The following is a 23,998-nucleotide window of genomic DNA, read 5'->3' as shown; positions in this document are numbered from 1 at the left end:
TCATTAAAATAGATATTTTTCTGGTTGTCTTTGACATCATTTACAGTATGCTCACATTTTTACGATCCCATGCCTACCTCGAGACAATACATAGTGAGGCAGAAGTGTGTCACTGTGTTGCATCGTCAGCAGTTCACACTGACAAATGCAGGTTATGCCAACCAACGACACCCTTCCAAACTGCTGGGTGGACAAAAAGAGATGAAGAAAACAAAGTCCTACCTCTTTCACAGGAGCGCCCCAGGTATCCAGTCCCAGAGCAGTCACACACGTAGCGGTTCCAGCCCTCTCTACAGACTCCGTTGTTTTGGCAGGGGTTGCTCAAACACTGTTTGGGAGGCTCCTTAGAGCAGGAGGGCTTCACCCCTGCGGCCTTCTGGACCTCAGCCAGGCGGCGGATATCCTTACTCTGTCCGTCAATGAATAGATCCCGGATGCAGCCCACATAGCCGTAGTTGAGTAGTGCTGTCCACACCTCGGTGGGGAACACCAGCCCCATTTTGTTCTCTGGCAGACCCCCGAGGTAGAGATTGTCATCCAAGTCCAAGATCTCACTTTCTCCAGGGGCTGTGTAGGCAGTGCGGAGGGTGTTGACAGAGATTGTACCTAAAGAAATAACAGTTGGATAAGTTTATTTCTTCCTTTGCCAAACAACACTGAGGTTATTCATCAGATGGACACATAATACTGTAACACCTACTGATCACTGCAGGTCCTGCAGTAAGACAAACATGCAGAGAAGATCCATTTAAAGATGGTTTGATGAAGAAATTAGCTTAATTGGTGTTATCCATCTGGGCAAGGTCAAGATTTTCTTCATTTAGAATGACTGATGAGTGTTGATAAGACGCATTAATCACGGGACAGCTAGTCTATTAGTAGCCTAATCTAGGATCCCTAAGAGTATCCTCTCAATTTTCCTTGGATTTCCCATAATAAATCTCCTTTATCTATAAAGCAGTGGTCATAAAGTGGAAAGGAGAGGAGAAGAAAAATCGTTGTCTCCTCTATCGTTTCAGCCATCCAAACAAATAAAAAAATAAAAAAACATCATAGCCATCTTTTTGAACTTGATTAACGGACTCCAGGCTGTTTTTTTCACCCCGTCTCTCCCTCTGTTTGCCTCTAAACCTGCAATGAGAGTTTGTGTGTTTCCCCACCATGATTTATCGCTCTCATTCAGGTTTAATTCTCGATCTGGAGCACGGTAAACAACAGAAGACATGACTGGACTGTAAAGCTGTGGAAAGGAAGGCCTTACTGTGGGACTCAGACCGGGTGATTAATTTGTATATGGATCCGTTACTCTCGGGGCAGGAGCCATTGTGGATCTTTAATTAATGGTGGCTGCCTCCACTGCCCGCATCCTCGTCCAGTAATCTATATGCCGCGCTGCTGAAGATCCGCACAGGCCACTGCCAGGCGAGAGTGGCAGAGAAATAGGCTAAGGATTCTTAAAAATAGGATTTCAATAAAGTCATAATTTGCATTTTGAGTGGCAGATGCATGCTATGGCTGATATGAAACAGCTTTTAAGTTACTTTTCCAGTCAAAGTGTTTATGTTGGGAGACAAGCCCGAAGCCACACATGAATTTTCAGCGGGCTGTCAAAATGGCACATTTTAGAGACACATTAGACATTAAATGGCGCCTTTCAAGTTTCATTACAGCTCCCATTAGCATGCATGAATGTACATATCACAATTAACTATACATATGATAAATATCTATATTTCTGTTTTCATTGAAAGCACAACTCATTGTGTGCTTTTTTTTTCTTTTTTCTAATCTGTTGAATCTGAAAAAAAGCTGCCAACAAAATGAAATGACTGTATAAACTAATAATAATATTGGCTATGCATGTTCTTTATAGCCAAGGTGAGCCTGTCTTCTTCCAAAAGTGCTTGAGAGAGACATCTACGGACCTAGTGCACAATGATTAACCTGGTCCCACTAACATGTTCCAGCTCTTTTCTCAGGGTCTTGGCCCCCGGCATCTGTTCCAGCTCTTTCCTGCCGCCACCACCCACTGCCCCTGCCTCTCTCCAGCCACAGCTGTTGTGACTTCCAAGCTTTGCACACTTGGCAAGGGCCACCCGTCACGCAGCCAGAACAGCTCCCTTCAGGTTATCGCTAACGAGCTCAGTACATCAAACTCATTAGCGAGGAAACTTTCCTTGGATAGAGCAGGTGCCCGGCTGAAGAACGAACACCAGTGTGGTCAGCGTGAATTGCGAAAGCGGAAGTATCTTCACCCCGGTTATGTCGGATCTCACCATATGACAGGTTAGTAGCTGTACTACAAAACATCTTTGGGGTTTAACAATACTTTGTGGATTATAAATTTACAATATAAATAATTCAGGAGGCATCATCTAATGGCTTCTTTAAATCCCACGGTATCTTTACCTCAATCTTATTACAGTCGTAAACAGCAAACAAGAATGCCGTAAGTCTACAGTAAGCATGTCTGTCTAAATTGATGTAAGTGGGAGACAAGAGAAGGATGTCAGCATTTTTCAGGCATCTGCTCAGAGTGTTCTGCTCACTTGTCACAGTACTGCAAGGAATTGTGTAAACAAAGTCAAGCTCTGTTAAGTCAGAAGGGACTATACAATCCCATGGGGACATGTGCCATCGCCAGGCCAGCAGCATGGAACACATATCACATATAACACACATTGCAGGACTGCCTATGTTTGGAGCAGTGTTCATAGCCAAGAGGTGAAGGGGATGTGTATCTGCGAAAGCTACAGAGCATAAAACAGGAGGAGATGGGATACAGAACAAGATGGGAACGTGGAGATAAAGATGTCTGGAGAGAAGATGAGGGAGGGGTATATGGTGACGGATAAGAAAGCAGATGAGAGAACGACAGCAGCAAATAATATCTTGAGAAGCACGTACAGGATGTACAGTTTAGGAGGGATCAAAATGATGATGCAGGCAATATATGGGGATGGATAATGATGATGAAGATCAGCATTATAGCCAACTTTAAAACCCTTTGACCACATTTCTGTCTCTCCCTCTCTTTCTCTGTGGCCTGAGCCATAAGTGGTACTCCATCATTAAACCTGAAGGCATGGGTCCAAAGGACAGCTCAGATCTCTCTCACACTTTCTGCATCAGCAGTCAGGCTCAACTTGGCATGATGTCCCCTAACCCCACTCACACATCCCCAGAACATGTTAGACAGGGGATTACTACAATCCAGTTAGGGCGATACGGCCAAATCTCTCGATGTGATTGGATTCTCCGTGGAGAGAGAAGCATGTGAGTGGGCTGCGGGGATGGTGGGATGCGATGTCTATATGTGTGCGAATGTGCATGTGTCCGCTTGTGTACTGTACGTGTGTGAATGTTTATGTGTAAAGTAGTGGGTTGCATGCCCTGGCAGGAAGTGAGGCTTCAACAGAGCAACGTCCGTGTAATGTCTCTGATGAGTGGCCCACAGCACTCCCGGCCCCGTAGCCCTCACTTAAAAGCAGAGTGTCTCTCAGCGTCTCTAATGCATTGAGGTTAGAAGATGTTGTCTGAGAGCGAGAGTCCATTTACAGGGTTGCTTCCTGCAGGAAGAGCCGACTGAACTAAATAGGGCAGGGATCATTATCCGCCATTGTCACGGCTGCAGGAAGTGTTGCACATGGAGGACCCTGCTGCAGATAATTATGTTCGGCTGTTGAGTTGTATTTTTGTTTTGAGTGACGTGCTTGGTGGTGTATATTAATAAAACATCTGACACGCAGATGAAAAGCAGAGCGTACCATATGTATCGTGACTCAAGCTCTCAAGGGGACTAGTTTATTCTTTTCTTATGTTTTAAAATAACCTTAATTCTATAAATTATTAAAGGCTATAACAAAAGGGTGTATAAAAGCCTACAATAGCATTATATTGTAGGAGAGACTGATATGTTCTACTGAGCTTCACATGTGAACTATTAAAACTGTGAATAGGGATTGATTATGTTCATTCAGGCTCTCAAAAAGGTAACAAAATGTATTACAGCACGCACAACATACCACAAAAATGGAAATGTTCATCCACAAATGAACTCTTTCTTTATTTCACAGAGCTCTGAATCAGCTAAGCTTTAACCTCAAATATTAATATGTAGCAATAACTTCATGGATAAAATATAAACACAAAAGTGCATTTAGAAAGATGTTTTGAAAGTTTTTTTATATCGCTCGATTTACACAAAGCTGCTATGTAACGCATCATTAAAATTGCATGTATCCTGTGGGAATGGAAATCGCATGAGGCCTTTTCAGTAGAACGGGAAGTGCAAAGATTTTAATGCTTCCATTTGAGGAGCCGTGCACTCATCATTACACACTGCAAACAATAGTGCTTTGTGCAGTTCATGGAAATCTCAAGATGCGAGACTTTAGATTTAGGAGGACTGCATACTTTCAGAAATGAATGGGCTTGAATTTAAAGGGTGAGCACAGATAAAATAGTGCCGGTAAATGTATAAATTGCTTAGTAAATGTATACAGTGTGTGAGTGCAACTGTGCGGCACTCTAACCACTTTGTTACTCTTCTCACATGGGAAGTCATCATATTACAGAGACCTTCTTATGTCCCTTTTACACTCCAGTATGCAAGTGTTGACGCCTTAGACTTGAGGAAAGGAAGAAAAGTTATTCTGAAATGTCATTAGTGCACAGCTCAGCACAGCACTGTGCAGTAACTGTCTCAGTCCTGGGAGAGACCACCTCCTGTTTCCATGGAAACGTAGGCAGAGTAGACAGCGAGAACAGCGAGCAGAGCGAGCTCCACTGACAAAAAAGATGTTCAATAGCTTTTGTGTGTGTGTGTGTGTGTGTGTGTGTGTGTGTGTGTGTGTGCGCGCATTAGTGTGTGGGGGTGGATGATAGGAGGTTACTCGACAGATAATGAACAAAATCTAATTTAGACAGCGTTTCTTATCATCTGGTCTACCATAACTAAATGTTGTAAATTTATGTTATTTGAGAAGTCACTGCAGCTTTTTCTTCCACACATGTTAAGTTGAATCCAAGACACTCAGTTACGTATATATCACTGTTCACTGCTGTATTCAGCCACCTCTATCAGTATTGGAACAGATTTTTTGCTGCCAGAGTAAGCACAAAAAAGCACATGAATGGGCTCTATAGCTATTCTAACAATGTATACAGCTCAATTGAGACCAGAGCCCAGTATTGCTTTGGGGGGGGTAATGAAACAGTTAATCTAATTTCCACCTCTTGAGATGGAGTGGAAAACATGGTCAAGGGGTATATCTAATTTGCAGCATGACATTGCAGGGCCATGGCTCTAAGCACACACTAACAAATTGCTGCTTAGATAAGCAAATCAACAGGAACCAGAGCAGAGCAACCCGGGGCTTAGAGGACGCAACGGAAGATGGGGCAAAGCTATTTTGTGGCAAATATGTCCCTGGAATCACAACATATGACACATAGGTACCACCATCTGAAGTTCTATACTGCCATTACAACATTTTTTTCATTTAATGGCTGGAAAAGTTCACAACAAGCATCCAGTGCAAGTAAATATCTCATTTTCAGTGGAGGTGTAGTATGAGCCGTGGTGTGGTAGTAGATATTTTCTTTCACAGAAAAGTTAACGGTGACCCCTGCACAAGTATTTTTGTTGCAGTTAAATAATGAATCCAGATCGTGCAGAGAAAAGCTCGTACTCTCGGCCCCTGCTGAATGTACATTGTATGTGGGAATATATGCTAGTTGTTCAGCCTATGCAACATAGAGAAAGCTGCTACAAATACGGTCAATGCAACCAAATACATACATCTATTAGATGGTATTAGAAAATGATCCAAAGATTTATTTTAATTTCGGAAATTAGACTGAATGATTTAGATATTTTTTGCAGATATCTGCAGCACACTGAATGTAGGGATTTTCAGAGCATTCTGTTATGCTGCATTTGTGCCGTCAAACTTGACAGGATGTTTTCCTCATGAGCCCCCAGTCCCACTGCAGACACAAATGTTTGCTTGTTTGTACATGTATGAATGATGATCAACTTGTTTGTACGTGTTGTGAAATTGTGTTTCCCAACATTCTTTTTTTGCACTGTCAAATTGATGCTGAGGTTTTCTGCATATGCCTATGTTTTGTCTATTTCCGTGTAGCAAGAGCCAACAATTTCCTTCGTCTAAAGATGTAAAGTTACCTGATCTGCCATCTCGCTGGAAGTCCACATGGTACCACTCGCCGTCATTGACTTTCTTATTGACTGCCTTGGTCTTTGTGGTTCCTGAGCCCATGTCCAGCAGCAGGTACAGATGGCCATCCAACATCTCAATGGCAAAGTAGTCCACCTTGAGAGTCTGAGGATTCTTGGAATCCTTCGGCTGCTGCTTGGGCTTGCCATGGCTGAAGAGCAGAAGGCCGTTGGGCTCTGTGGTGCGGAAGTCAAAGGAGATGGAGCCCGTCTTTTTAGCGTTCCACTTGTTGAGGATGATAAAAGACTCTGGCGTCTCGAATGTGATGGGGTCGAGAGTGGCCACATTCTCGCACTTGAAGGCCACAGTGCCATGGACCTTCATCTTGGGATCACCCTGCTTGGCCGTCCTGGACAGCTCAAGTCTCACGTCGTTGTTTTTGTACACAACCTGAATTGGGAGTAGAGTAAGAAAGTCAATTCTACAATCATACATACAGTAGGTGTCTCACTCAAAAAGTAAAAGATTGACCTATATTGCGTTTAAATGTAAATGTTGCAGGCAATCTAATAGGTCTTATGTATAATTGATTTAAAACTTGAATGATCTGGACATGTAAAACAGTCCATGTGACATTTCACCCCCTCAGGACAGTTTGTCATAAGCAGCGTTTGCACGGCTCAAGCCTCTGTCATCTTTGTCACACTGCACCTATGAGTGAGGAACTGTGTCTGCGTGGCACCAAATGTCACGCACATCCCCCTGCTTTCTTTGCTTCACACTTGAAGCCTTCACAACACATGCATAGTGTACTCCGTCTGGGTGAAGTGTAAGCAGTTCAGACATCCAGTTTGAATTTTAGCTTCAGTGTCAACCAAAGGAGGAGACAACTTGGATCTAAAAGGCGATTGTGATAAATCAGTTAGCATCTACTCGGATTGTGAGTGGAAAATGAGATGGAGGATGATAAATCTAAACTGCTGCCTTGATTGCAGGTGTGGAGTAAAACATTGATTAAGGCACCGGTTGCAGCTAGTGATTACAATAAAAGTGGGCAGATGATGGATATGCCTCTCAAAAGCAAATTAAAAATGACTGCATGAACATAAACATTGCAACATTGCATAATTCAGAAAAGTGATTCACTACAGAAATCTACTGTACATAAATTTACACAGAAACCATCATATCAACAGCAGTTTGTATTCTCAGACACTGTAAACCAGACAGGGCTTGGCTTCAGTGTGCTTAACCAAGTGAAGTGCATTAGCGCTGTGACCTTTGAGGTGCCAAGTGCTGAAGAGCTTGGGCGCAGAAGTGACAGACAGTAGCAGCCCATTACAGAAACATGAACCACAATGTCATTAAAATGCCAATTAACCATGGATGAGAATCATTTTCATGCATTACAGCAATATCAACTGACCAATTTGCCAAGTTGATCTTTTTTAACTACAGTTGTTTGTTTCAGTAATCAACTCCATTTGTGTATGTAACTCATCTTTAATCTCCTGTTTCATAGTTATATAAAGGCAACATAAAAGGCATATTAAATTGTGTTCTAAACACTGTAGAAGGCTGCTTTTGAAGTAAATCTTCTAGAATGCTGATTAAAACATATCTCTAAAGACAAAGAAGTAGCTAAATTTGTGTAAAGGGGAGCATTGCATGCCGCACTGTGTGCAAATCAAACAGGAGTGCCGCTGTAATTGGCAAATCTTACAACAACTTAGAGACAGCCATAACTTTGTCATTATCCAATCTCCGTAATGAAAGAGTATCTTGAATAAGTGCAGCTGTTGTGGCAAAAATCCCTCTGTATTGTTACGTCTAATTTCCATATGAGAAAGTAATTAACATTTTTGGTGAATGTCAAAACTTTTTATTAAAACATCAGTGCGGTGACGATATTTAAAAATGACTTCACCACTAAAGCACTCTCACTCACATTGAAGTGTTATAATACAATGTGTCAATCAGTTTGTAAAGCAAAAAAAATAAAGTATTTAAAGGGGCACTCTCAAAGATTTCATTTACATAAATGTCTGTTAAGTCACTATCTGTTGCAGGAAGAGGTAATACAATGGTGATTGAGCCAATGGCCCACTGGTGTAAGTGCTGCAATATGTATGCATCTGCAGTATTAAGAACTGGGTGTCTGTGGTAACATCCCCAGAAAATTATTCTGTATTAGCTTTTCTCCATCATATACACATGAAAAAATGGTTGCACACTCTGAGCACAATTCCATTGCTTTCACTAAAATAGAAAATCTAAATCAACCTGGACTGAAATCTTAAAGAGTCCCACTTTAAAACACAAAGCTGTCAATAGTATGCCTGACAGAATTTCCCCAGTGGGCACGAGTAGAGTCAATGATCTCTTCCACACCACTCTAGCATGACTAATTAGTAGATAAGGTTATAAAGGGATGGACAGCCCCATTATGGTAACATGCAGATGTATTTACATAACAAAATAGTTCTAGTGGTAAATCTATATCGCCTTCAACGGGACAAATCCAATGAGATACAGCTGTGGAAAACACTGTCCATGTTCTTTATTTGTTGCCATGCTAAGCGTTCACCTGAAAACGGGGACAACTCCGATGGGATTGCATTTGCATGGGGCATTATGTTTATCACTGAATCAGATCTGCTGTGTCTAACTGTTCAGGTAGATGGAGCTCATAGCGGTGCATTAGAATTAGGTAAGCTCAGGCTATTTTTCTTGTAAATGCTTTGTGAATCACACTGGATTTTACTGCACGAAAAAAAGGGAAAACGAAAATGCCAGGCTTTCACTCCCACATCTCTATCTTCCCTCATAAAAAAAATTTATATTTTTTTACATCTGAAACCGAGCCAAATTGAATGTTTTCAAGATTGTATAGGAATAGAAAGGTCATTTGACTAGACTCCTGACACAACAACAAATGTAGAAAAGGAGTAAAGGAATAAGAGATGATATCTCTGCCTGCTGGACCTTAGCTATGTAGACTAAAAGTGCAGCAGACACAGCCTATAAACCCAAATCAATTCTTTATAGTCAAGACAAAGGGCACCTTTCAGAGTCAAAAGGAGCCTTGGTCTGAGCTACAACTGGTGCTGCGGTAGGAGTGCTGCACTAATTTGTCATCAAGCTCGGGCTGTGACAACTGAGCAATTACTGCACCACCGTTTGTTTTGCCATCAGAACCAACGGGCAGGCGTGGCAACTCAGACTGGCATCTGCACACCAATGCTGCAACGAGCCGCTTTAAACATACCATCAATCGGGGCCCACAGCACATGCTGTTAAGCCACCTCTCATATGTTATCATGACATACACAGAGGAGGACCTGAGACGGGGATTCCGTATAATGCAACAGGCTGGATGAGAGTGTGTCAATGTATGAAAAATGTCAAATTTAACAAATTAAAAGCCAGTAAATTGAACTAACTATGGACTTTACTGTGAAAGGACGAAGTCTCCTTTTAAACTTTGATAATGACATCTGCATTGTCTAGTAAAACTGAATAATACATCAATTATTCTCGGAGGAAATAAAAGAGGGGGCATTCTGTCTCACATTTCAGGGGAACCATCACAGCTATGCGCCATATGTTTGCGTTTTTGAGCAATTCAAAACATTGATCTCAGGATAGTGAGAGCAGACGCCGTGATTAAGCTGACCAAGAGCAGTGAGGGCCGCTCACTGGGGTGAATGCACCATGCGTATGGTGCACAAATTCCACTCCCTCTGTCACCACATCTGCAGCACCTCAGAGACTTGTAGTTAACTAAGATACTCCCCTTCAAATACTAGACCTCTAATGAGCTGTACATGGCGTGTGGACATGTGGTCCATGCTCTGCCTGCTCATTAAAGAGAGTTGCCTTGGACCTCTCTAAGAGGATCACTGAGGACGACATGCCTGCGCTTGAGGTGAGAGACGAAATGTAGGACACCACAGTAGCAAGAGAAGTAGAATAACGCAAAGGGAAAGAGACGACTGGAAGGAGAAACAGCTTTTGAAATTGAAAAATAAATAGATACATCATTTTTCAGTACTTTGGAGATCAGCCTGCTTTATATCTTTGCATATCCCTGGTGGCTCGTGAAGCATATCCTTTAGGTCAGAATCCCTATTAACCAGCAACTGTAAAAAAAGAAAAACTACTACTGTACAGATTCAAGTGAAATGTATCAATTATAAACCCTCTGCAGGAAAAAAAAATCACCTCCTTCTCTCTTACTTAGGGATAAAGTATAGACTATATACATACTTCCATAGTAGAATACTAGAACATGAGTAAAGGGGCGAGTGACAAATGACATACTATCATTAAGCCATTAGCCTGAGGGGCTATTACACCATGGAGCATTGAAGATACAAAATGTGCTGAATTTAATACATTGCCTGACAGTATTTATGTCAAATAGTGATGTACTTGCACCTTGTTGTGTCCCTTTTATCAAGGTGATAAAGTTGCACAATGTTAACATACACACTACTACAACACCAAACCAAACATAATAGTAATACGGTAAGTCATTAGGTAAGTGGTCTAAAATAATATTCCTATTCCCCAGTGGAAGATTTGTGAGGCGTTAAGTGTGTCAGTTGGCTGACTGCTCACGAAAATTCAACCGCCTTATCCCAGGATCACTGCTGCTCTTTGAAGTGCACCTGACGGAGCCTCTGGTAAATTCCACTCCAAGAAAGTTCATGTGCGGCCGCGTGGTACACCAGACACACAAGTGAACGTGTGTGTGTATGACATTATGAGCGCACTGAGGGGGCGGTAGAGGCAACATAAAGTTTGTGTGAGAGTATGTGAGGGAAAGAGGAGAAACAAACTAAAGTGTAAAGGATGAGACAGGGTCAGTGTGTGGGTGGAATGGCCTGTTTGGAGGCCTGAGGTGAAGCCAGTCATATCCTGTACACCCACCAGCCTCAGAGTGCACACAGAAGTAGTGTTTACCTCCTTGAGGCAGCCCATGAAGTTGTTGCTAACTGGAGATCCAGGCAGGTCAGCTGTGCTAGGACTCCCTCCAACATAGAAAAAGTCGTCAGAGCCTAGCATGGTGTAGTCTTCTTGTGTATATCCTGTGGTGGTCAGAATCCCATCCACGGATATTGTCACCTAGACAACAAAGCACAGGGAAAGGACACACTATACTCAGACAGCCTATATACTGCAATGTTATAGCCTTTCCTTCATGTTGTCTATGACAGGCTTCCCTACAAGTTTCATAAACCCATTTTCATGTCTGTTTTCATTGTCTTTTTTCTTGTTTTTTTATTATTATTTTGTCCAGTTTGATTAGTTGGAAGACTGCAAGCCTTCAAAGGAATGCTATTCTAGTTTGAGTGTTAGTGAAGTGCCCATACTACAGTGTTAGTATTGCCCCTACTGCAACTTAAAAGTACTTTAGCAGACACAAAAATGGTGTTAGTAGAATGTTATCTAGGTTAGTTAAACTATTGATTCCATATTAGTACGTCCAGCAGTTCTACAAAATAAATCAGAAAGTGCTACTGGGTTAGAGAGGGAGCACATGCTATGAAAACAACAATCACCTTTTAGTATAGGAAAATGACTGAGGGTATAAGAGAAAAAAATAGCATGCATACATTTGTCTTTTCTTTTTGAGTACAAGCACACAAAAATAAATTGATAGACTGGGATACTGGGAGTCAGTATCTTGACACTTGCCACAGTGTCTGATGCATGCAAAAGCTTATGGACACTGCGGAACCACAAAGAGAAACAACAACACACCAGAGACGCACCAATGACAAACACAGCTCAACTGTCACATTCATGTAGACAAATGGGCAGTCTGACATTTGCAACACATAGTCAAAGTGCATGCCATGCAGAGTGAATGGGGATACAACTGGCTGAGCCAAAGAGCATCAGGCCAGCCAGACAGGAGAGGGTCCTCATTATTAACCACAGCTTGATGCAAAAGGCTCGAAATGATGCTCCTAAAAAGGTGGATCAAACAGAATTGGACAGGAAACAAGTGAAATAAAGAGGGCGAAACCAATGAATGAACCGAGAAATTAAAAAGGATTCGAAAAGTAAGCAGAAGAAAAGAGTACCAACCGCAATTTCCCTTTTTTTGTAAATGACGTCTACAGTAAAAAAAAAAAATAAAAAGGAAAGAAAAGAAACACACGGCAAACCCAAACTAAGAAACAATTAGAATGATATCTACCGAACAATGTAGTTTGTTTACCATAGCGTGTCCAATGCCTGAGTGCTTTGTGGAAAAGGGGGGAGAAAGGAAATTAAAAACTGTGAACAGAATAACGACTGTTACTCAAATAATATATGATGGTCAATACTGTTAGTACATTGTTAAACGGCAAAAAATATATACTGGTTAGTAGAATGACACATTCCATGAATGATGTTAGTTTGATTCCAAAGCATGTTAGTAACATAGAGTAAAAAGGGCAAAATAAGTTCAACAAGAAAAAAGCAGTTGAAGGAAATAACAATAATGCTTGACCAGCGACTCCCTAAGTTCCCCATGGTGTTTTTGAACCATGTTCTGTAAGTGGCCAGACCGTTACCCTTACCCAAGTCCTGAGAAAAGGATATGAATGAAAGACATCATTTTTTTCATAAGAAAGAATGCCTAAAGCACATCAGTTGACCCTCTATTACAAAGTCCCGAGTTCAAGACCATTTTAAAGCTTTGTTTCTTTTGTTGGTACTGGTATTTGCGTTCGTTTGCACTTGGTTTTAGGCTGGAGACCAATCCAGTGCATCGGACTTTCCGTCTCTCATACAATACTGTACCTCCATTTGGTCTTATTGATGAACTTTAGGATCACTTTACTGCAATGAGACAAAGCAAAGAACACCCTGACACAGAATGAGGATGGGAATTTTGATTCCCCCAAAGAGCATGCACTCAATATGCTTGGCTTTCTTTTACAATTTGAATGCAGTGAATGTTCAAGCTGGCCAAATCCTTAGGTTTGCCAATAATCGATGTGCTGATTATGCAAGAAAGCTGCAGCTTTGGTATTGAGGTGAAGACAAACGTCTCCCATCAAATGTGCAGGAACAAAACTAGAGATGTTTTCTAAAGCTCTGTGGTACTTCCCTTGTCAAATCAAATAATCTCAAATATTGTATGCGGGTCACAATAATCAGTTTGATACAGAGGAGCAAATGGAAATAAATATGTGGCGTTCCATTTAACACAGGCTAAACAGTCTGACGGGTTTTTCATGAAAACATATTATTTATTAGTCACACTGTGGTGAAAATCTGCAATTATTTGCAAAAATTGGAAATATTTCAGCAAAACTTAAACAGCTAACATTGTTTGAAGGCTACAGTCCATGTAAGGCCATTGAAACCATCTTTCTATCGACTTATCTTCAGATTGTAACGATGCTGAACCTAACCCTGGCCTAACTGTCTGCAACATCCAGCAGCATCCCAAATGTCTTGGAGCGGCAGCAGTGGATTTCTCTCAGAATGATGTGAAGGACAAAGATGGTGGGACCAATGATGGCAATCACGCCGCTTTGCCTGATTTTCTCTCACCAACACTGGGGTTGAGTCCCCAAAGAGGGAATTGTGTTCATCATCATCATCATCATCAGTTAAGCCAGCACTGTAAGAGGCCTTCCTGCTGCCCCAGTAAACATATGCGTTACCTAGAAGTGCAGCTGAACTCTGGGTCCAGAGTGTCTGAACCAAGATGAACAATGATTATGACTGTGATTCATAAACGTTACATGGTCACACATCACTGGCCTAGCTGTTATGAAACACACAAGACACCTGTTTGTGCACCTGGGGTGAGATCTCAAATGCCACGTTGCGCGTTGAGACTCAGTTTCCCACCGGTGTCCTATCAGGCCCTGGAGTACTGAAGGAAACCAATGTCCTGCTGTATTAGACCTCTTGGGAACAGTGAGTCATAACACCTTAAACTACTGTAAATGGATTAAAGTGATCAGGATCTTGTTAAAGTTGTGGCAGCTTTTAGACAGCAGGGATGTGAAATCACATCCTCCAACAGACTCAGTGGTGGCTTACATCAATTGACATGTGTGAGCGGGTTGTTGCTGTTGAAAGCCACTGAGAACATGTTGATGTGTGGCTTCAGTACAACTTTGGATCAGCCATGGATCCAACAGGCTGGCACTGTTGATGTCCAAAGGGTGGTCTGCCACTAGCAGAGTGGCAGCTGCCTCCTGACACCATTTAGTACTGTATATGTTGGGCTGGTACAAATCAGTAGACTGTTTACAATGAAACAGACCATCACATATATCTGTGGCTTCTCTCTTGCCAGGGGAATCTAATCTTACAGGTGGAGGAGTTTGCACATGCACTACAGCCAAAGGCTCCACTTTACACATTTTCTTCAACCCATCTGATTCCTCTGCTCCTGGTAAGAATCAGGCAAGAACCAATCCTGGCCAGTCTCCCATTTTTGAGCAGTGTTGTCACATGGAATTGGTAATATTAGTGGGGGGTTGCAAGAACCATCCTGTGGTTTTTCAGAACGTAAGTAGCACAAGCTGCTGAAAAGGATTTCTGAAGAAGACTTATACGTAACACATCTTGTGCTAACCAGGTCACACTGTTACTGCATGCAGTAGTCTCTTCAAAGTTAATAATGCAGAGGGGAGTCACCGCTGCCATGTAGGACAGCCTATTAAAGCCTATGGATCCTGTTAGAGGAGTTTTGCCTGTGCTCATAAAACATTCATTTCAAAGAGTGACCAAGCTGCAACCTTGGGTGCTGAGAAATGGAGCCAACACGGAAGAGCCGAAACTCTGCAGTTCCTCAAATGGCCACTTGAGGCTGGCTCAAAAAGTGAGTCGATCCCTATAGACCGCCCTGTTAAAATGCCAACCACCTTGAGCATTTCACCGGCTCTTCAGAAACCTATAGGTGACGTCACAGAGTCTACGTCCATATTTTATACAGCCTTTAAGAGTGACCCTTAGTTTTAGTTATGCTTACGTGATGTATATACTTTATCCAAAAAGTTTGCGTTTATATGTTTTCTCTTATCTCACAAAACAATCCCTCAGCAGTGACATCATTCTTTAAACAAATTAGTGCTCAATAACTGTCTAACATCTAAACGAGCACTGCAAAACTCAAATTTAAACTGTGGTCAAATGTTTTTGTAACAAAAAATAAAGCATTTACCTCTAATACTTTGTTGATACGGACTAGTCCCAAGGAACTGACATGAGTTAATTTCACTTACATACTGAAAACTCTGAGAATTGTAGTTGCTTTAAAGGATAAATAAGTTGTCTTTCTTTTCCCCCTCAAACTGTAACTCAATAGAGGTCTTAATTCCCATCTAGATATCCCTGCGCACTTGTGGTTCCGTTTTTTCTCCACCATACACCACCATGATTCAATTTAGCAATCCAATTACAATGTCTGGAAAAAACAATATATTGTATGATGGTAATGATTTAAGTGCATTTGTTTTGATTCATTTACTGAGTCTCTGCATCACCCTCTGTACTGTTACCTGACGTAGATTCCTTGTTACTTTGACATCATGCCAATCATTGTCATTAAATTTCCCATTGACTGGCTCCACAAGAGCTTCAAAGGCTCCAGACCCCAAATTAATGACGAGTGAGACAGCCCCATTTTTCAGTGCCAGGTTGACGTAATCAGCTGATTTGCCCGTGTGCAGAATCAGTCCATTCCTCTGCAGGGTTTTGAATGACAATGTGATTTCATCACTGCTGCTTTGAATCGGGTTCAAGGACAAGTCGTAGCAGAAGAACTCGGATCCTTTGAAGGTGGCGACGAACTCTTCTTTTCCTGCGGAGACAGAGGAAGAGAAATGCGTTGCATTAATATCCTGGCCTCTTGGGTGCCTGTTGGGGAGCTGTCAGAAAAAAACAAACGAGAAAGGATGTCTCAAAAATGGTGGATTACTAATAAACACAGTGAAATTGGAGATAAGTGGCAAGCTGAAATGTGATGGAAGGTACATCTAAAGATTCAAGCAAGATTCTAGCTTTCAATGCCATAGAACACAGGTGTTTAGAGACAAGCACTGCATTGCCCACTATACATTATGTCCCATTTTTAAAACGTTTGTACAGTAATTGCATGTACAGAACTATACTGCTATTTTGGACATCACATCTCACACAATGTAGCGGTAGACCTGGCACACGATGATGTACTCCTTCACAGCTTTCTCACACAAACACATTGTCGCACTGCTTTTCCTTTCTTTACGTAGTGACGTGTTCCGTTTTCTTGTGCTATTGCCTCTTTTGTGATGACTCACTGCTACATCAACATAGCTACAGCCACCCAACATGTCAATAGTGAGCATGTATGTACAATATTTACAAACCCAGTGTGCCTACTTTTGTACTGTATGCTATGTTACATTTGTCGTGGCTAATTTACACCAGCCTCATGAGAAGATTGTAGAATAGACAACATCACATCAGCTCATAGGATCCAACGGCACATTCACACACGATAATTAGGCAATCATGCATAAAATACTGTATATGAAAGCACACTACAAGCACATTACATAAAATCCTATCCTGCTGCATTTTTAAATCAAAGATGTGATATGAGAAGTGCAAACACACATTTTAAACTGGAGCATTGAAATGCAAACAATATGTCCCCTCAGTAATAGAAAAGCAGGAAAGCCTCTGAACTCACACAGACCACAAAAAACGGAGATATTGTTTTATCTTTACACGGATACAATGGAGAGGGGATTCACTTGTGTTATTGTTGCCTTTGTGTTAACATTATGTCATGAATCTGATCTGAAAAAAATGTGAGAAATATAAAATCACACATGATTATGTTGTATGTACTGACTGAATGGATACGTGGGGAACAGTTTGATTTCATTCATATCTCTTACATCAATATCAATATCTTTAGACTTTTACAAATCAATATATGCAATATATGCAATATATGCAACTGTTCAAGCAGAAAGGATTCCTGTGATAGATTCCCATGAGCGCCTCCCACCATTAGAAAGCTTAGTTCAGATATACTTGGTTCTCAGTAAACTCGAGCAGGATGGCGCTCACCATCCATCCTCAGATATGACATGACAAAGCAACAATAACCTTGAGAAAAAGCTCAACTCTATTATTGTGAGATACAAAAAGCGGCACTGAGGGTGATGCATGTAAACACCCATTAGAAAGCGTTTAAAAACAGGTTTAGACAGATAACAAGCCATTAAAGCCACTGGCAGAAAATAAGCCACTGAAACACAAATGGACCAAATCATTCAATTATCATAAATGGGGAGTGCTGCTCATTTATATATGCTTGCCAAACATACACACATTCAAAAGACACTCACTCACACATGCTTAGAGTAGCATCCAGGCACGGATGCAACAACACAACGACTAAAAGGGGTTGCTGTCCACAACAATTTGTCACCTCATTGATTCCCCCTTAAAGGCACTATAGTGCACCTCTGGGAAAACTGCAAGGGGCCGTAATTGAAGTGGGCTGGATCTCACCACTCTTTCGTCATTCCCTCAATGCCTGAGCCCCCTATCAGTGAAAATTAGAGACCTCTACCCTCTTCACTAAATCCACCTATTCCTGCTCCACAAGCTCAGTGACCACATAACAAATCGAGCCAATAGTTTAGGGTCAGTCTCATCTCTCTCGCTCTACACACACACATCCCCACGCCCGCACTTCAGTTAATTCACCTAACCAACGGAGAATGAATTGTGTGTGTACAGCAGGGGTTTTGTTAGGAATTTACAACACTTGGGGCTGAGCCCAGACGCAGAGTCAGGGCGAGGGGCATACATCTCCTCAGAGAATCACATTTCCATTCAAACACTAGTCTAGTCAGCTTGGTGCACTCCGATGTCAACATATGCAGGTCTCAATGGAGCAAAACAATTCAACCATCAGTATTCACTCAGCTGCTTTATATTTGAAAAAAAGATTATATATACTATATACACATCCAAGATTGTATTATATCCAAAAAAGAATCACTTCATTCAGAACTGAGGGGAATTAACATAAGCAGATTATTCTAATAACTAACTAACTTATTGAAGACACAAGACTGTTTTTTTTTTCTGTTTAAATGATGTTGACTCTGGCAAAGCATGACTTGTCAAACTTTAGATTTTGGAGGCATTTCACCGTAAAGCTGTCAGCCAAGTCAATTGTCAGGCCAAGCTAGCACTCAATCTTCCATCTGGCCACTAATGGCAGTCAGCTCACAAGCACACAGCTGGCTCCTTTTAGCTGTCTTTCCATATTTGGGTAACAAGCCACACTTTTATGCAAACTATAATCCTGAAATTTCTGATGGTTTGCACCCACTTTGGGGCAGCTGAAAGGATTTTCCGAGACGGTGGTGAAAGAAATAGTCTGAAAGCTTGTATATGAGCCGCTATAACGAAACGAATCAACAACAAAAGCGTATCTGTATAACACAGATACGTTATTGGCTCATTGACAATCAGGAATCGTATAAAAAAAAAAGTTTTTTCCCTGCTGATCCTGTCCATGACTCAAAACCTTGACACGATCTGAACTGTGAGTTTTGTGATCCGTTGCGCCCCTACAAGTTCTCCTTCTTACCACCTTTAAAATTCAAGTCCAGTATTCACCGGTGCTTTACAGAGGAAAATAATCTGGGTCTATCTCTAAAAAAGTTTGACTTTCTCTAAAGTTGCATTCATTAATATTCTACATGAACTTTGGGTCAAATTACTATGTGTAATGTTAGAGGTATTTCTCCTGGTGACGAACCCACCAAGAATAACAAAGCTGTAAACGTGTGGCCTTTGGGCGATAGTCAACATTTTGAATGAAAAACATGCCACCCTTATATAGATGTTTTTTTCACGGAACAGTGGCGTTCCACCTGGGCAGACATATTGCACTTAAGGCGGGACCCCGTTTGAACTAGGTTTGCCATCAAACAGTTTTCGGTACTATACTGCTCAAACCTTAACGGTTCGACTTAAATGACATTTATACTGTAAAAATATGCTCTTTCTTCTTCTCAAATTAAATATGACAGTGACTGGCAGCACCCTGACCAAAAAAACAGACAAATGCATAACAAATGCAGACAGCTGGGCAGGTTTGCACGGTGGCGTCTAGCTCAACACACACATGCCAGATTTCAGAGCAGGATCATCTCAACTACAGACAACTAAATCCAACACAGCCCACCCCCTCAAGGAGTAAGCACATTCTGAAAGTACAATTTGACAATTATCCTTTTTATGTATGCTTAAAAGGGATAATGACTTCCACCTGAATTCACCTCATTAGACTACTATATGCAAAGAGTGTCGCCAATATTTTGTGCATTCAGTGTGTAATTTCTGAGCCTTGACAGGCAGGCCATATCAACTAGACTGGTGAATGTTAGGTACACCTGTGCATCTCTTTCAGCCAGAAGACATAGCAACCTGCAGTGCTAACATTTAGCATATGTCACTCAGATGTATCATTTTCCTGCAGAAACAAAAGCCACTTGATCTTAAAACAGACTACTGTTTTGTCATCGTGTTCTCCTGGGTGTTTGGGCGTGTCCCACTTGTCTCTCTGGGCTGTGGTATTGTCTACAGTCAATCAAACTACAGCAAGCTGCCGGCACCTTAATGCCCTTGAGTCGCGACACTGAATGTGAACATGGGTAAGAGCCAGCTCCTTTAGTCCTTTTCCAGAGAACAGAGGACAGAAAAAACATGAACAGAGTGAAAGTGTAGCTCCTAGGGAAAGGCCATAAATAGACACATAGGTAAAACTCGTCACAGTCTATTGTCTGTTGAACAACTTCTGTGTCTTCGCCGATAACCAATTTACACCCAAATGTTCACAAGTTCGCAAGTACAATTAGTTGAAACATATTTTAAATAGATTTTCTTTTCTTAGATTCATAAGAGATATACAGGGATAATGAAAATAATACAACTGTTCTTTGACACTCTTTTCCCATAATCTCTTTGGTATTTAAGATTTGTCCTTAGCCATATAAAGAATTGTAAATCAATAAGCATGTAATTGTTTGTGCCATTCAGGATCCTCATTCTCTATCACATTACATTTGTGGTTGTGGTGCAGAACTAACTACCCGTATTGATGGAAGTAATACAATTATTCGCCACTTTAATTAAATTAGTGTCACACAGAGTCAAAGCCGTATGTTGCTGCATGAAGCTACCGCAAACAGCAAGGTGCACCTCGCTGTAAAAATAGAAGAGGCGGCGTCGGTATCACTTAACCCTCACTTAATAGAAGCCGAGTATGCAGAAACAAATCACTCATTTATTATGAAGCAACAAGGGGCCACAAGCAGGAGCATATGTACGACAGTGCCAGCATGTGACCGAGCGACCACGAGGCTCCTCGTCAGTCACTTTGCTCTGACACTAATCTGGCATCTGCTCCTCTATGACTGCTTTCTAAATTAGCTTGCACCCAGGGGAGCACGCTGCCTGTCAACATCAAATCACAACACAACAGTCTGAAACAGACCTGGCAGGATATGTGAAAAATTACCTATGAAAGTAACGGCGGAGGTAACTTTGATTTTAATTGCCTTTATTCAAATCTGTGACATTTTCAACCTGATGATGCAAGTAATACATTTGTCAAATGATGTATCGTTGTGTTTTTAAGCCTCCGTAACCATTTAACGAATAATGCAATTGTTCATTATTACTGACAAAAATATGATTTTCCTCCAGTGTCAACTGAGACAAAACACAGCATGACATATAACAATAAGGACCCATGGCTATTTTAAGGGCCTGGAGTAGGGGGTACAATAGGCATTGCTCTTAATTATGTTGTCCATCTCCAATGCTGTTGTCTTGTTCATGACATATCACTGCTTCCTTGTCACAGATCTCACTGACACCCACCTCCCTCTCACCACTAGAAATACCCTTCTTCAGCTCTCAGTAACAAGCACAAGTAAAAAGAGCTTGTGTGCCACGCTCAGTTTTCAAAGGTTCAGAGGAAGTTCACAGTTCTGGAAAAAAAGTAAGACACGCTACCAAAGTATAGCACCTGTGGATTTATAAGGACTAGATGTGCCATAACTAAAATTGGACGCTAAAGCCATGCAATGGGGAAACCGAAGTTGTTTAAACATCTGTGGCAACAAGGCTCTGTGACTGACAGTGCATTCACTCTGTTCCTATTCACTCTCTGCTCCCTTGTTTGACTGGCAGCCTATTAAAATGATACAGAAGTTAGCGTCTGGCAGCCTATTAAAGTGATAGGAAGTTAGCATCACGAAACTGGCCTAAGCCTCTTACATTATGACAGAGAGGAGAGTTCTGAAGTACTACATTCTTCGAGAACACATTTTATGACATGATTATCACACCATTCAAAAGACTTAATAAAACGTCTCTAACTGCTCCTGCTCGCAACTTCGTCACTCCCAATTCAATTCTATATTATATAAATTCTTGTTCTTTTTTTTTTCTTTTTGTCTGCAATAAAGTAAAGATTGTTATTGTTGTTGTTGCTGATCGTGTTGACAGAGCAGCAAGAATGGGCAAGAAAGCCTCAGTTGGCTCAGTAAAACGTACCCAGGCGTTTAACTGCAGCAGTCAGCATGTGTGGATGTGTCTTACACATACTAAGTTCTGTCAGACACCACACTGCGCTAGCCTAAAGTACAGTGTCATTTAGATTCACGGTAGGAAGGGTGTCTCTTGCTGTGCTCAGAGAAAGTCTCCTCCCCTGATGTCAGTCTGCAGAAACACTTCATCCATAGTAAAGTTACTCATAATTGGCTTCGCCATTCAGCTTGTCATTATGTATAGAAGCAGGCGTCAATTAGGCACTCATTAGAACCTGTTTGGCTCATATTCTTCTCACTGATGTGTGTGTGTGTGTGTGTGTGTGTGTGTGTGTGTGTGTGTGTACCGGTGACCAACAGTGCACGCAAATTAGTTTCTGTTAGTTGTATAGTTTTAATTGTGTAACTGTGTAATAATATATTTCATTTAAAGATGACCTGCACACTAATTGTCTTTTTTTTAAGATGTAAACTAAATAATGACTAATCGGCGATAAAACACATCAATGCTGGTGTTAATATTTACATTTCTTTACCAGATCTACTGTTCTAAATCAGCTCTAATCTTGCAAGGCCAATTCTGAGGGAGCGTTTGGGAGTTAACACTTGAAGTTAATCATAATTAGGTGTATTAATGATTAAGCCAGTGTATCAGTTTTGTTTCTTTGTTTGTTTAGTTTGTCACTTGGCAAACAGCTGATGGTTGTATATTATTTCTTGAGTTAAACTAATCACTGTGTTAATTATCGATTCATGTATTGGTAAATCATATTTTGATTAATTAATTAATTGTTTAGTCAATAAAATGTCAGACATTTGTCAAAAATCCTGAGCTTCTCTCATACTGTACACTTAGGTTTCAGAAAGTCATCGCCCACCACGGTAGTGAATGCTCATACTATAAATATACTAAACGTTCCAGGATAAACGTTATTGCCAAACACCTTTGTTACAAGTTTGAGTATATATTTGTTTTAGGGTGTGTGTGTATGTATGTCTGTGTGTTTTTTTCTGGAAAAGTAAAACAAACAAAGTAAGAAAAACATAACACAATGGTGCCAGCTAAGAGCAAAGCAACCACTCATTTATCAAAGAAGGCAACAATTAGTATGCATGTGCCTAGTTTTTCTATTATAAATGACTCTGAATTCAGCTATTAACATACAGGCATTTTAACTGCTTGCACCAAGTAACTTATCATACCGTGACCGCAACAATACAACAGGCTTACAAATGAGACATAATGGGGAGAGGGCACATTGAACGTAACATTACGCACAGGCTCTGCACAGGTGAAAGCTAACGCTGCAGACTGCTAATTGGGCCTAGTTAGCATGAAATCAAACAGAGTAAGGGATGAATATACATTACATTATATTTATGTGACTTAAAGTACAGTTCGACAGACGCACACAACAGTCAAGTACCAAGGCAGTAGCACCCGTTTGGGATTTTCATTGCGCACTCACGAAAACACTCCTGAACAGCATCCTCACAAACTGGGGAGGTGGACCCTACCACTCTAGAGGGGGGCGGAATAGTCCAAGTGCTAGTACTTTCAATTTGTAATTGACTAATAACTGAGAATGTTTGGCATCTCTGGGTGAAAAACCTTAACAAATAATCAATTATCAAAATTGCTGCAGGGTACTTTTCTGTTGAAACACTTTCCATTAACTATTCAGATTTTTTTATGAATGTTTTGCAGTAGGGCTAATATTATGGGTTTGGTGGCCAGGATTTGAAAGTGCTTGTTAACATAATAGCCCAAATAATGTTAATTCTGTTTTTAAAGCAAGTCAAATGTTTCTATATTTTTTATTTATAGAACACTTTTCACTTGTGTATCATCATTTACAGATGAATGCTGGGGAAAATATACTGGAACGTCCTGGACAGAAAGACTGCAATAAGGAGTAGCGCTAATTTTTGCCTTCACAACAACTTAAATCCTCACTGGATTTCTGACATGCCGCATCCTGAACCTGTCTAGCAATAAATAGAACCATACTTCAAGAAGGACCGCCTCCAGTCAGTTGTTTGAGGGACAAAGAAGGTGGAAACGTATATCACATTCTGCTTTGCAGAACCCTACAAATCCAACGGATTCAGTATGGTGATATTGTCAACTTGGAATATGGGAACACCACAAGAGAAAACTCCTTGGAGCACAGGGTGAATTTGGTCCGATGAATTACCTACATATTCCATGATTCTTAC

At 41.0% G+C, this 23,998-nt stretch overlaps 1 protein-coding gene across 1 annotated transcript in view; it reads right to left on the bottom strand.

Moving 5' to 3' along the window:
* Nucleotides 1-23,998, bottom strand: part of LOC116378737 (neurexin-1a) — a 236,807-nt gene that overhangs the window by 137,016 nt on the left and 75,793 nt on the right. The window contains exons 6-9 of the mRNA XM_031840694.1: nucleotides 15,707-16,008; nucleotides 11,151-11,312; nucleotides 6,191-6,632; nucleotides 223-606 (exon numbers count right to left, since the gene is read on the bottom strand). Of these exons, the coding sequence (XP_031696554.1) occupies nucleotides 223-606; nucleotides 6,191-6,632; nucleotides 11,151-11,312; nucleotides 15,707-16,008 (1,290 nt within the window). The remainder of the gene's footprint in view (nucleotides 1-222; nucleotides 607-6,190; nucleotides 6,633-11,150; nucleotides 11,313-15,706; nucleotides 16,009-23,998) is intronic.

The sequence above is a fragment of the Anarrhichthys ocellatus genome, unplaced genomic scaffold (genome assembly GCF_004355925.1).
Source record: "Anarrhichthys ocellatus isolate YVR2014 unplaced genomic scaffold, GSC_Weel_1.0 scaffold3, whole genome shotgun sequence".
In the NCBI taxonomy this organism is placed as follows: Eukaryota; Metazoa; Chordata; class Actinopteri; order Perciformes; family Anarhichadidae; genus Anarrhichthys; species Anarrhichthys ocellatus.
The sequence above is the reverse complement of the archived record's forward strand: the minus strand, read 5'-3'. Positions and strand labels throughout refer to the sequence as shown.